This window comes from Typopeltis vanoorti, chromosome 16, assembly GCF_054136105.1.
Source record: "Typopeltis vanoorti isolate ZY-2024b chromosome 16, IOZ_Tvanoo_1.0, whole genome shotgun sequence".
In the NCBI taxonomy this organism is placed as follows: domain Eukaryota; kingdom Metazoa; phylum Arthropoda; class Arachnida; order Uropygi; family Thelyphonidae; genus Typopeltis; species Typopeltis vanoorti.
In genome coordinates, this window is record NC_143564.1 from 94,520,346 (window position 1) to 94,536,034 (window position 15,689).

Genomic DNA, 15,689 nt, shown 5'->3' on the forward strand with positions numbered 1-15,689 from the left:
AGAGAAGAGGCAAGGAATAAGAAAAGTCTCATTGACTATGTTATTGTTGATAGTGATGTTTTCTCCCTGGTGCAGGACACCAGAGTGTACAGAGGATTTGAAATTGGAAGCGATCACTATTTAGTCTTGAGCAGGATAAAATTGAATTTCATATTGAAAAGAATGACATGTAAGAAAGATTTAAAGCGAATAAAAGTTGAGCAGCTCTCAGATGTGAACTGTAGACTAAAATACACAAAGATTATCGAAGAAAAAATGAAAGAGTTTGAGAACAGGAATCAAACCTTGGAGATTAAGTTGCAAGCCTTCAAGAAGGCCCCGATTGATTCAGCTAGAGAGGCATGTGGTGAGGTTGTCTGCAAGGATAGAAAAATTAGAACTCCATGTTGGACACAGGAAGTTAAAGAGGCAGCGAAGGAAAAGAAGAAAGCCTATCAAAAGTTCCTGGCAAATAAGTCAGCTTGTGCTCTTAGAGAATACAGAGACAAATGTAAGAAAGCTAAACACTGTGTAAAACTAGCTAAACAAAAGCCATGGAAGGACTTTGGCAAGAATATAGAAAATAAATATCAAGAAGGTGGCAAAATATTCTGGAGGTTGTTGAAGAAGCTTAGGAATGGAGGAAAGAGTGCTGTAAAAGGAGTTAGAGATGATAAAGGTGAATTGAAAATGGGGGAAAAGGATATGGAGGAAAGAGTGCTGTAAAAGGAGTTAGAGATGATAAAGGTGAATTGAAAATGGGGGAAAAGGATATCCTTGAAGTATGGAGTAATTACTTTGAAAATTTGCTAAATGAAACAAGCAGTGATGACAGCACAGTGATAAAAAAAAACACTGACCAGGCATGCAGTCAGGAATACATATCCATACTTGAAGTAGAAAAAGCCATCAAAGGCTTGAAATGTGGAAAGGCAGCAGGAGTAGATGATATTCGACCAGAAATGCTGAAGTATGATGGTATAAAAGTCTTACGGTGGCTGCACTGCATAGTTCAGAATGCCTGGACAGAGGGACGAATTCCCAATGATTGGAGTAGAGCTCTCATAGTACCCATATATATAAAAAGGGAAATAAAACTGAATGTGAGAATTATAGAGGTATATCCCTATTGAGTGTTCCTGGTAAGATATATGCAAGTATACTTGAGAAATGGTTGAGAAGAATTATGGAAGAAAAGCTTGGTGAAGAACAAGCTGGATTCATGCCAAATAGACGCTGTCAGAATCAGATCTTCGCTTTGCGACAAATAGTTGAGAAAGCATGGGAATAAAACAAAGATCTGTATATAAGTTTTGTCGATCTGGAAAAGGAATATGACAAGGTGTCAATGGGGCATTATATCAAGCAATACTTAGTCTTTATTTGAGTTGTAAGTCAGTAGTTAGAAATGAAGGAAGTACAGGAAGATGGTTTAATGTTAAATCTGGTGTGAGACAAGGATGTACATTATCCCCTCTGTTATTCATTATCTATATGGATCACATTATGAAGGAAAGTGGTATTAAACATGATATCAAACTTGGCGATGTTAATGTCAGCTCTTTGCTTTATGCGGACGAGGTTATACTTCTAAATAAATCCACTATAAGTCTGCAAGATTCTCTGACTAAATTGAATAACTGTTGTAATTGATATGGTATGAAGGTCAGCAATAAAAAGACAAAGACAATGAAAATAGGCAGAATCATTGAAAACGTCAACTGTGTTGTGAATGGAGAACCTGTGGAACAAGTAAAACATTTCAGCTACTTAGGCAAGAATTTTAGTGAAGAATGGTAAATTAAATATGGAAATAGACAACAGAATCAACAAAGCTGGTGTGGTAGGTAGTCAATTGAATAAATTCATATGGAATAAGAGAGAAATTAGTCGTAACACTAAATTAGCTGTATACAAGACAGTGTTCACACCAGTTTTAACTTATGGATCTTAGAGCTGGGTCAGAAGTAAAACACTTGACCAAAGACTAGAGACTGCAGATATGAGAGTCGAGTCCTGAGAAAGATTAGAGGCGTGAACAGATGGCATCAATGGCAATATCATATTAAAATAGAGAATATTCGGAAAGAACTTGACATTGTCAGCATTTAGGAATGCATTAGCAGAGCTAATCTCAGGTGGTATGGTCACTTAAACAGAATGGGCAAGGGAAGATTAGCAAAACAAGTGTTCTCTGCCAAGTTGGCAGGAAAACGACCCAGTGGAAGACCAAGATATAGGTGGATTGATACGGTACAAAGTGCTTTAGACAATAGAAATATAAGATCTGGTGTTGGATCCTACTTCTTCTAAATCTTTACCTTGGATCCGACATGATTACTATTATGATGTTCTTAACTAATTGATACGTTGTAAGTTGATTTCTAATTCAAATATAAAGAAAATTTATTTTTAAAGACTGTGCCACTTTATATCTGAATTAGTTCAAGAATTGAAGATAAACCAACTCTCAACTACCCTTCCCTTATATGATGTTATTATATATACTACTGGCCGAGAATATTAAGTTACTTAATTTACCCGCTTTGGTTCGAATATTTTATGAATGGTGCAGTAAAAGAGATTCAGGCAAAACACAACTTTAGATTAACAAAAACAAACATTTAATTTTAAAATCACAAATTTTACACTTAACTTCAATTCAGTAATTAAGATATCACAAACATTTTAACTCCTCAGGTAAATCCAATCATTCAACTCATACAATGGTAAATCTGTTGTCTCTATAATACAGTCCTCTCACACTTCCATAAGTTCCAAATACAACAAAAATTGCAGTAATCCCTCTTCACAAACAAACACTTTTAAATATACACTTTAGCTAATTCTCCGCAATAGTTACTGTTAATATAAGGAAATTCTAGGATGAAACTCACACACTTCTCTGTATAGAAATATTAATGGTTGGAATAATCTTACCGATAATCTTCTGTCTTCATCACTTATACATATACACTTTTTATAACGGTAAACACTTTAAACAGTAAACGGCACTCGTTAAAATAATTCTTCTAAGCAATAACTGAATTAATCATCGTCACAATACACATAAACAAACGTTGTTGCATAAACACAATAATTCCTTAACTTTAGGTTTTATATGCACAGTTGTTCACTCTTCCGGCATTCAATTAATTCTTAGACACTACAATTCTAAACACAGCTATCGGTATACTTCAACTTTATAGCTCTACTATTCTTTAGTAACTTCGTGCTTTGCTTCAAGATTCTGTGTGTCCTTGAAAGGTCGGCCCTGAAATTAAATCTCAATTCAAGTATTGCTAGTCTATTTAGTAGTCACTCAGCTGTCTTCCGTAGCTATAATTGTTATTCTACAACTTATTAGCTAACCACCTCTTGACTAGTAGACTTTATTAGCTGCTTGAGTGACTTGCCAACTGGCTATTATTGCACTTGGATTCCCGAATGCTCCGATTCCAACCTAATGCTAATCCTCTCTCTTTCTCTCTCTGTTTCCTTCTAAAACTCTTTTCAATAAACCTCACGTGGTGTTCCAAAATGTGCTCGCTCACTTACATACGTTTCCATGACAACAAAACAAAATATAATAAAATTGAGCTATTACATAACGTTAAACTTTACAAACAGGAATAAATAGAGATTTACATTTCAAATAATGTGCAGTTAAATTATCAAATACAAGTTCTTATAATATTAACATAGTAATAATTAAAATAGCTTAATAATATTTAATAGTCTTTTCATTATTAATACATACATCTTTGATTAAATAATTAAATATTAGACAAAATTAAAGGTAGTTATATGAATATTAAATTATAAACAAGTGATTTACAAATAATATTTACAAATGTAGCTTTGCCATCGTGGATTATGTTGGATTCTGAGGAGAGTATTAATAATTTAAATTTCTCTTCATTCAGAATCCAACACTGGTAATGTTGGATTCTGAATGGAAAATTGTAGATAGGAAGTTAGTAATGTTGTAAATTTTTCATTTAGTACTATCATATCCTGTGCACCCCTTGAGGGTACATGGCAGGAATTTGATGATGATGATATTGAAATTGGTTTAAATGCTGCTTTATGCAGTTTTTGTGATTCCCACCAATAAAATGTTATAGACCTATAATATGGTAGTACTGTGGGTGAGCAAAGGAGTTTTTAAATCATTGTTTATTTCACATTTTTTGTATTTTTAATTTGTTTTTTTACATAATCTAGAAACCAAATATGGAACTTTTTGTTCAAGCCACTTCATGCCTCCAGTACTATGATTATCCTTAGATTCCCTCTTCATGTTAGCCTTAGTAATTCTATTCTGTTTTTGTATATGTAACATCCCATCATCCCTAAAAATTATACCTAAGCAGCTAAAATTTGTTAACATTGAGCAAGCAGTTGATGTTTCATTTCTCCATATGTTCTTGGCTTTAGTTTTTTTTTTGTTACTGATTTCTTAGCATCATATATTTAATATCATTAATAAATCTTGAAGTGTAAAAATTATGCACTTTGATTGGAAAGATTTGGGATCAGATCCTGCCTGTGATGTAAAAGAACCTTGGCTTTTCAACTGAAGGTGAGGCAGCAGGATTTGTTTCTTCACAAAAGCTTTGGGTTTTAGCCCCACAAAACAGCCAAGCCAGGTGGACAGTACACATAATTGACAGACTGTATTTGAACAGTGCCCTAATTAACTGCATTAATTAGGATTATTCAAACCAAGTTATGGTCTTGATAGATCATTCAGCCTAACATGAATATGACATGTAGAGATTTGCAGCAGATTTATTAAGATATCATCTGCTCAGAATCAAGAATGTGTTGATGACATTATCTCAATAAATCATCTGTTTTGATATTTCATTTAATATTGCTTCTTTTTTTTTTTTTTTTTTTTTTTATTAACGGATTTTCAATTCGTGTGCCTCTTGAATTAATGGTATAAATTGATAACAAGTCTCAATAAACAGTTTAAAATTTATTTAATACATTATCTAGCAAGAGTTGATTTTTTCAAATGATGTCTGTGAAATCACTGCAAAACAAATCATTGAGCACACAATTGAAACTACACCTTGGTTTGTTCCAACTGTTACTGGGTGAACGCATCAGTTATATAATTCTTAAGTTTCGGGTGAATGGAAGAATGAAACAAACATCATCTGCACTAGAAACAAACTATTTGAAGTAATAAAAAAAGATTTTAGCATAGTGATAGGGAAAGAAAAAATATGCAGCGTTTGAGAATGAATGAGTCATCAGTAGAAATTATCTTGAATAAAGCAGACAAATATAAAGAAAAAATTAAAGATGCATCAACATCAGTAATTTTGCAGACCACAGAGAATAGAAGCATTGCAATGGGTCATCTTTTATTAATTTGGATTGAAGACTATATTCAAAAACAAATTCTTAGTACTTGTTATTCGACTCAAATCATTGATCTAACAGCTAAAATACCTGATAACTCTCTCTCTCTGCTCTCCAAATTCTCAGCAACTCAGACCATAATCTTTTACAGATTTCTCTCTTCTACCAAACATCTTCCCTCAGCTACTTTCAATGTCATTTCATTTGGCACTGCATTAGCACCAAGCAAAATTACCTCTGAGGTTTCTGTTCTTCCTTTCCATGGTCATACTCTTCCCACCTCACTTGCTCCAACCACTCACTCCAAGTTAGAGCACCTTTTTAGACAGGTTTAGGTGTGAAAATTTATTCATCTTAAAAATCAGAATAAATAAGGTATTTATTAACCAGCTGATATTTTGCTGGATTTAAAACCAGCACCTTCAGAGAACAAGACAGTCATGATAAAATGGCATGGCAGATGGAAACTGTAATGGACAAAGCTAATAAAAGTCCTGACTTGGCATCTTTAAAATTTGAATAAATAGTAGACAATTTTGTCATTGGATCAGAGTTGATCTTAAAATGATGGGTTTTTTCCTAAATTTCATCATCATACTTGTCAAGGATTTAGGCCTGTTCCTGCATTAGAAGTCATTGTTGAATTTCTTAAGAGGATGTCCTGGTTTTCTTTTTCTTAATGGTTTGTAATTTAAGGCTTGGTTTGGTAATCAAAACAAGTTTTCTGTTTTCATTCTTTCAGCATGTTCCATCCATTTATTTTTATATTTTTTAATTTTTTCTATTACTGATTCCTGGTTTAATTCTTTCATAATTTCTTCGTTTCTTTTGTGATCAAATAAGGTATACTTGGCAGTTTTTCTCATAAACTTCATTTCAGCTGTTATTAATCTTTGCTTGGCTTTTTATTTTATTGTCCAGATTTCACTTCCATACATGCAATAGGACTGGTAGGATTAATGTATTGTATACTTTTACTCTGGTTTGTTTTTGTACTAGGTTAGGTTTAAATATAGAGTTAATGATATGATACCTGTTATTTTTAAATATTTTGCAATTTTTAGGTTTATATCTTTTTCATTTTCATATGTAATCATACATCCTAGATAGTTAAATGAATTCATTTGTTCTAAAATCTTATCTATTACTATTTTAGTTCTTACTAGATCTTGTCCTTTAAAGCCCATCGCAAATTTTAGATAAGTTAATGCAACCACAACTGTTGAAATTAGGAGAGTGTTTCATTTCTGTTTGCTGGCTTTTACTCTTTCCAGCTTGTAATAACATCTATATAGCTTATTAGTTTTGTTTTGTTTTTTCTCTGATCCTGAGTGAATGGCTGTCTAAAATGTGGTATGCTAGTCCTGAGTTACCATAATAATAGTAGCAAACATATCTCTTGTATTCACTGAGGCAGGTTTAATAGATCTTTCTGTTTGTCTTCTTATAGGTCAGGTTACAGTCAGCCAGTCAGTACTTCACACACTCCTGGGTGTGATAGAACATAGCTATCATTTCAGGTGTACTCTAGAAGATAGGAATAGTAGCACTTTGATCTTGTGTATATGGAATAAGGAGGCATGTAGTGTTTTCTGTTTTATGGGGATTGTAGCTATTGGTTAAAATGTTTACAAAGATTGATGTGTTTTGGCAAGAGCTGTACCATTAGAACAAATAGCCCTGGCTGTATAAGTTGGTGTTTTTAAGGATTATGTATGGTTGATAGGTGATGGTATGATTGTTTATGTATCTTTCAGTGTGTTGTCTTTCTATAAATAGTAAAATAATTGTGAATAGTGAATTTGACTAATGATGGTCTTCTTTCAGTCAAGAGACCCTGTTTACTGATGAATATATATGTTTTCCCTGATATAAAGTCATCATTCACTGGCCTAAAAAGCTACATTATTAAGACAGTTACTGATTCTTTGTCTTATTTAAACTTACTTTTGTTTTGTCTTATTCAAAGATGGAAATCCAGGTATATGTATTCCCTGTGTTGAGAAAGGAATCAGAAGTTATTAGCTTATTTTCACTACTTCCCAAGTAATGGAGCAAGCATCCACTATAAGATATAAAGAGAAAGTTATTTTCTTTAATAATTTGACAACTATTGTTGTTCATATGCAATGTGTTGAACTGAAGATAAAACAATATAAATTGTTTTAAGGGAGAAATTTATGCACCCTATATAGTGTTTCTTAAAGTGATGTTTGTACAGTTAAGATTTTTGTAGTAAAAATACGTTGAAGACAAGAAAGAAATAGGTTTCTACAGACAGATGTCAGGAACAGTTCGTCAAGGAAGAATAACAGTTTTAAACTGTGAAGTCAGTGTTCCTATAAGATTATTTTATTTAGGGACATTTTCTGATATAAGGTAAATCTTGGTGAAACTTTTACAGCCGCACAACTCTACCAGAAATGTCTACTTGAAACTGACTTAGTGGAGATACTAGACATGAACCAAGCACCCAGCCTGGAATAGCAGGACCACTAATTAAAGTGCTAAATTCCTCCAGGATTTTGCCTCCACAAGGCATATTGCAGTTGTGGGACGTCCAGAAGCCACACACACTATTGCATAAAAAAGACATCCTAATGTTTTGAACATCACCATATTCTGAAATGTCGCACACAACTGAGGTCTTCCACACATGCTGAATGCTGTGGATGACCTTAGTTCTGACCACAACCCAGTACTACTTAGGCTTAGAACAGGAAAATACTCATGACCATCTATCAGTAATCAACTGGGAAAACCTACCTAACATACTCCTCAAGTTCATAGGCCCAGTCTCAACTATCATATCTGAAGAGATGATTAACACTTCAGTACACAACCTGGAAAAATAGATAACAACGACACTCCGAGCTGCTACCTTTGCAGTGCTATGCTCAGATGCTGACTGGCTTCTGGAAGAAATCAAGAATCTCATATGCTGGTATCATAGGACACTAGCCCCTGAAGTCTGACGAACCCTCAACAGAGCCACATATTTAGTCTGACAGGCACTCAGAGACCATCACAACTAACAGTGGAAAATGAAACTGCTGTTCCTAAACACTGAGGATCACTCACTATGGAAGATGGCAAAAACTCTAAGAATGGGTGGAAAAAACCCTCCCATCAATCCATGGTGAAACAGGTTTGATCTATCATGATGCAGAGAAAGCAGAAGTTTCACTAACAATTTAGAAAAATGGTGCAGACCAAGATTTCATCAGGAAAGTTCATGTCAGTGTACACCGTATACTGAAATGCACAAACATCCCAAACGACACTCCAACCAATGTCACCCACTGAAATACAAGAAATCAATGAAGAAACTAAAGAACAGGAAAGCACTGCGCTCAGGCCTAGATGGGATTTCTGACAAGGTCATCAAAACAACTACTCCAGAAAGCCATTATGCACCTTGTAGTAATCATTAACGCAATGTCGAGATTTCACTATGTTCTGCCATGCTGGAAAGAAGCTAACATAATCTTAATCCTAAAACTGGGATTGCAAAAAATTGCATTTAAAAAAAAATCTAATAGCCAATGAGCAATTTTTCTTCCATGAGAATCGCTCCACTGTAGAACAAATCGTAAAAGAATCATGGAACATATCAGTGTGGGATACAGTTGGAGACAGCACACCTGTGCCATCTTTCTTGGCATTGCAAAGGCATTCCACAAGGTCTGGAAATAGAGGGCTACCCTATAAACTAATCAACGTTAAACTCCCATATGCCAGACCATAATTATCAGTTCCTATTTGAGGATTGGAAGCTTTGTGTGAATCTACAAGGAATCAAGATCATCCAAACACAGGATTACATCAGGAGTTCCCCAGGGCTCCCTGCTGTCACCTTTGCTCTTCACGATCTATATGATTAACTTCCTCCACAGTGGCTCTATATGGATGACACCACAATTCCTGATTCCTAAGGTCGAGATTGGTAACCGAAAAGCTACAGAATGCTATCTCAAAATTAGAGCAGTGGTTCAGGATATGGCTTACTGCTGTCAATGCAGACTAGGGTATTGCTGTCCTCTTTACTAAAAAATGGACACATTTCAAAAGCGAGGTCATCACATTTGACATCATCATCCCCTGGCAGCCAGTTGCCCAACACTTAGAGATACAGCTTGACAAAGGACTCTGCTTTGCTTCCATGTAAATTATGCCTGCTCAAAAGAAAACAAAGCTATAGGATGATTTTACCTGTTACTGAACCAACACGGTTGACTAGGCATGGGAAAACAGTCTGCTCCTATACAAAACGATGAACAGACCTATACTGAAATCATAACAACTTCACTGAAAAGCCAATGTGCCAGAATCTCAACTTCCGTATCTGAAATGGCCTCAAACTTTAGTGCGAATGTGATCATCCACTCTAACCCATTAATCTTCCAGGCAGTGGACTATGATGAACATATCTTCAAGACAGAAACGTCCCAAAACTTCACTTGGCTCACTTCAACTTGACTCATCCATTGTAGGCTGCTAAGCAGCCCACAATGTGTGAGTCAAGTGCTCACTAAACTTAATTTACATTTTTACTTTCAGAAACTGATAAAGGAATAAAGAACTGGAGGTCAAGTCCATATTAGCAGAAGTATTATTATCCATTATTTAGAAAAATATCTTTTTTTGTGTTAAAAGAGAGAAGACAAAAATCCTGTTTTTGTCTTTTCTTTTAACACCATTTATGTCAACATAATACTTCCATAATTCTTTTACCAGTTCATTTCCATTAATACTTTAAAAAAAAAAAAAAAAAACATTAATATTGATAGTGTTCAACTTGAGTTCTAATGTTGAGTTCGTGTCTGTTCAGTAGCCAAATTTTCACTCTTCATCCTGGCACCCTGATGAAAACAGCTTGAGCTTTAACAGAGTGCACTCCCACCCTTTGTTGTCCCCACCATCAGTGAAATTTCATCTTGTTATACCATTGCTGCCTTTTGGTTTAAACCAGTACAGAAGACAAAAATTTGGTTGGCAAAATGCCAGCCCAATCTTGTGCATACAGTACCTAAATATCCAATCCTGATCATGAGATGATCAGGATTGGATATTAAGTTTAAAACTCCAGTTGACTCTGCTTTTCTTAAAAAGCTATGTGGATCCTTAACTGACAGTGATTTTTTATGGAAAGGGAGAAAGTGTGTGTGTGTGTGTGTGTGTGTGTGTGTGTGTGTGTGTGTGTGTGTGTGTGTGTGTGTGTGTGTGTGTGTGTGTGTGTGTGTGAGAGAGAGAGAGAGAGAGGGAGAGAGAGAGATGTTCAGGCCCTGAGGTCTGAACATATTAGTTCATTTTTAGCACAGCTCTGTTAGTATTCAGTTACGTGACTACTAAATGGTTCATTAACCTTTTCTGTTTATAAGATAATCACACACACATAATCTGTAAAGTATAATCTGCCCACAGTTGTGAGAACTGTAACTGGCAGAGTGCCAAGAAGAGTCCATTCATGTTGAAGGGGAGAAAAGAATATGGGATGTATGAATTCCTCACCAACATGCAAAATCATGTGCTTTATATGTAAGATTTTCCAACTGTTATACAAGCAAAATAGTCACCATTTAAAAACTAGAATGCTTATAAAAGAATAGCTACTCTACTTTTCTTTTCACGTAATAATGAACACTCATCCCACAAAATGGATCGATTACCTTATTATCGGAATGGATCTGCCTTCTTCTGCCATGCGCAAAAATGTTGAGAGTTCTCTTATCTGTGGTTGAACTATACTTACAGAGCTAGGGCTACTTGTTTGAATGACAACACTGGCCACTGATCTCACCTTTTTGGTGCCTTTTTAGCCAGTGGGCACCCTCTATAAAATAGAGAAAATGTTGCATCTCTTCCACCACCACACCCACATCTCCTGCAGTAATATACAAGAGCACAGCAAAACAATTCCCCATCTGTAAACTCCATGCCACTTTCAAAAGCACTCATCCATCATCCTTCATCTGTTTTTCCAAAGGATCACTTGCATCTTGTTCCACATCCTGGAATTCATCAAGTTCTTTGTGCTTTGCAACCTTGCCTGCTTTGAACAGATCAGTAAATCTGTTAATCACGATCATCTGTACTGACAAGCCATGCTCTGGATACTCCTTCACTTAGGATTCATTGGAAGAACACATCTATTGCATTGAAGTTGTAGGTCTAAGAGACTATTTTTAGAATCAGTATTAGCTGTGAAACCATCTCCTAACCTGAACAAGTAGTGCTGTTCATTAATTTGCCAAAGATCTGTGAGGCAGTCATTCTAAGACCACGTTTAGCCAGACTTCTCCAAATTAACTTCCTTTTTCATCTGGCCTCTAGAGTTGTAATTTGTTCTAATCACCATAGTTGTATTTGTGTTCTGAAAATGCTGATTTGGCATTCAGGGAATTTCTAACCCTCCTCTTCAGTCTTGATAGAACTTCAGTTCCTTTTCAGTTATAATTTAATTGTCTACAACAATTTGAGTGCTGTGTTTTACCACAGTGGTCTGATATGGGACTTATCTATATAGTCTGCTGTGTATGCCATTTGCATGAATTTTCAAGTCAGTTTGTTTTGTGGGTGGAAAATCTTGACTTTCTGAGAAGATGGATATTCTGTGATTAGCAAACATGATTGGCTTACCCATTTTAATTTGAAAGCTCATTCATGTTAAAAAGGTTTGGTGCTCACAGGTTAGCCAGTCATGCTTGGATATTCTGTGTCACCTCCAGACATGATCAGCTAACCCATCTTCAGTTGAAGACATATTAAAAAGGTTCTTTGCTCTTCTTTTAATCTCACACACACCAAAGGTTGTGAAACCTGTTGCACATCAGTGTTGTGTTTGTGAACAGTTTACCAAGAACCTGAAAAAACATGTTTTCATATGTTTTTTTTTTTTTTTTGAACAAATTGGATGTGTATTCCTTAGAAACTGTCTCTTCCATAGAGTTTTCTCTAAGCATTTAAAATTGCCTTTTAATCCATCTAGATAGATGAATAATCAGCACCAAGCATTTTAGGGAAGATTTTTTTAGCTTTGGATATATGAGCACTGCAGGGTTTGTCAAATTAAACAAAAGAGGAATGAAAAATACTGCCTTTAGCCAAACTAAGGGTGAGATTTGATGTAGGTGATAGGTCATTTATGAATTGGAAAAAGAGCATGGACAAAAGTACAGAGCTCTGCACAGTGCCCTGGCATCAGGAAATCTGAAGAAAGGGAGCTGTTCTCCATGATATGTTGTGAATGGCCAGACAGAAAATTAGCAGTACAGCTGGTGGTAAGATGGTAATTTGGCAAGTGGACCTTTGTGTCACATTCACTCAGATGAGGTGAAATTGTCTGGTATGACCACATGGGTTTCACCAAGGCTAGTGATGTTGGCAAAGAGATCCACTGTGGATCAAGAGCAGCAAAATCCATATTGGCAGATACTGATTAACTGGTAGACGATGAGATAGTGAAGGAGTTGATTGTGCATTATTTTTGATAGAATAGATGTGAGAGCCATGGGATGATAGTTTGATGGATGATTTTCATCTCCTTCTTTTTTTCTCCTCCAAGTCCTGTTTTAGGATTGCTTAATTGCTATTGCTGTGCAGTAGTATGTGCAGATATTTTCCCTAGATGACATCCAACTGCTGTTTTCCTTTCTGAAGTGGTATTAATATTCACATGCAAAATAACTGAAGAAGTATACTGATAATTCCTTTATAAGCTACAACGTTATTTTACTTGTCCTGACCTCCATGGAATCATATCATGGTAACTGGAAGGCACATTTGTGTTCTCCAAAACTCAAGTAAACCAAGTATTTTTTGCCCTTGAATATTTATTCAAGAGAAGGGGGGGGGGGGAGTTACATAAATTGAATAAATGTTAGTTTTTTTTGCTCATTTTTTGCCCTAGTATAAAATATGGTAGTATTTTATGCATTTCTTTAGAAAGTTACATCTAAAGTTACATCCCTGCTTTTGAAGAGTGTCTTGTGATTTTCCATAACATAGTGTATCCTTCTTCATCAAAGTCAAAGGTTTTCTCTTATCCAGATATTGGGTTTTTTTAATCTTGCAAAACAAGCACATGGCCAGACAATACATGCAGTTAACAGACATTATACACCATGCTTAGTTTCTTTGCCTGTAATCCAAACCAAACTCCAAGCTTCAATAGGGCTTTAGCAAATTTTTGCCCTAGGTTAAGTAGATAAACTGATTTTTCATTCATTTTATTGTTTAATGGAAGAAACGGACATTTGTGAATAATTTAAACTGATTTTGTTTTAATTATTAAGCCAATATTTTGCCTTGGTCATCAAGGCATGTGTGTGTGTGTGTGTGTGTGTGTGTGTGCGCACACACACACACACACACACACACAGATAAAAATACACCCATGCTTGCAGGCACAAAGGCAAGATTAGACTGAGTACAGAAATGAGATTTTTTGGAATTTTCAACAGCTTTACATAAATTTGACTTCAGTTACCAAAAATCTGGGAAACTTATTATGAGACCATCAGCCCAATGATCATAATGTCTGTTTCTGAAGTGTTGTTTTGTATTCACTCTTGTGTTTGCCTTCTCTTATGCTTATATACATGCTATCTTTTGTGCTTATGAGATGCTTTGGTGACAAATGCAAAATAAAATTTGATTAATTATTAGTTACTAGATGTCTGTTTCTTCCATTAAAGAATAACATAAATTCTTAGTGCGTTGATGGATGCAAATTTCAGTTGAAAATTCATTATCTGGACTTGCATCTTGAATTTTTTTCAGCATATTTCATTGAGAAATGTCTTAATGAAATAGCAAAGCCAGAATAATTGATAATCCCCCCCCCCCCCCCAACACACACACAGCCTTTTGGGTAACTGTACTGTTGGACATATTAGGGGTACCACATCAATAACAATGTGAGAATAATAGGAAGGAAAGGCTATATATTCTGTCTCACCTGCCCATTTTCCTCCCTTAAGATGTGATAAAATAGAAGGATTATGGTTGGAATGAGAATGGTGACCAGTGAAGAAGATAGTAATAATTTGCCCTATATAATAGATTTCTTGTATTAAGATAAACTTCAAAATAATTAGCCACTCTGCCAGCCAGCCTGGTTGGCTAAGTGATTAGCTTATCCACTTTCCAACCAGTAGGCTGTGAGTTCAAATCTCACATTGAGCCTGGATGTGAGATTTGAATTATGCGCATGTCTTTGGGTTGTAAAAATTCTGTTTGATTAGGATTTCTAGGTTATTTAGCCCTTCGCCTATCCTCAGTACTAAGTATTAGTCCTGAAGCTAACAGACTTGTGAGTGGATCTGCATTAAAAAAAAAAAAAAAAGCTGGATTCAGTAACACAGTAAGAAATTTATTTTTTACTACTACAATTTAAATCCAAATTTTATTGTTCATATTGAAATATATTAACTGTTCAAACTTTATTGGGGGGGATTTCAGATCTTGTTATCTGAATGAAATCATTCATGTTAATTGAATGCTTATGAAGTTGGTACATTTAATTTTTCTCTTTGCAGAATGAAGAATCAAACCGAACCTCCTCAGTAAGTAAAATGTTACAGTATTATCAGAGTTTTTTAAAACCATAATCATAATTATCTCACTTTTTTAGTTGGCACAGTAATGCTGTGGAGTGGTTGAATTTCAAGAAGAATGACAGAAAAAATCAGGAAATAATGACAAAGGAAACAAAACAAAGAGTGGCTGTTATACAAGCACCAGGACGCTCAGGTGAATGTCCTAGTGCCATGTGTATTTGATGTTAACAAATGCAACGAATCACATCATACTCATTGACCCATATTAATGAGCTACTACGGCTTGCCACTATCTGCTTGTTCTAACATTCCATTCCTTTCTTAACATGTTTTTGAGAAAGACCTTAAATTCAAAATTAAACATGCACATACATACATGACAGTTGTAGCAGGCTATTTAAATAGAATTAAATTGTCCTAGTGTGACAGGTTTATACCAAACTAGGTTACTTAGCTGTGAACAAGCTAACGTGTAAGAAGATACACTGCTTGGAAAGAAGTCAGTGGACTACTGAAATAAATTCCATTACGCATCGCCGGAGTTCAAGATTGGCACATTCAATGAAAAAGAAATGGAACTAGCAAATGAATTGGATAAATACCAGATTGATGTATAATAGGTGTTACCAAAATGTGAAGACAAATACAGGTGTGCTCTTTCTATGCAAAAAATACAAGATGTTATTCAAGCCATAACAAGCAGTGTAAAGCACCAACTATAGTATTCAACACTAATATGAGGATAATTTTCTTCAATGGCATGCATTATCA

The 15,689-nt window shown here is 35.2% G+C and overlaps 1 protein-coding gene across 1 annotated transcript in view; it reads left to right on the top strand.

Annotated features, from left to right (window-relative positions):
* LOC150098188 (ubiquilin-1-like) overlaps positions 1-15,689 on the top strand; it is a 252,240-nt gene that overhangs the window by 77,861 nt on the left and 158,690 nt on the right. Inside the window, exon 4 of the mRNA XM_090406088.1 lies at positions 14,898-14,924. Within this exon, the coding sequence (XP_090262214.1) occupies positions 14,898-14,924 (27 nt within the window). The remainder of the gene's footprint in view (positions 1-14,897; positions 14,925-15,689) is intronic.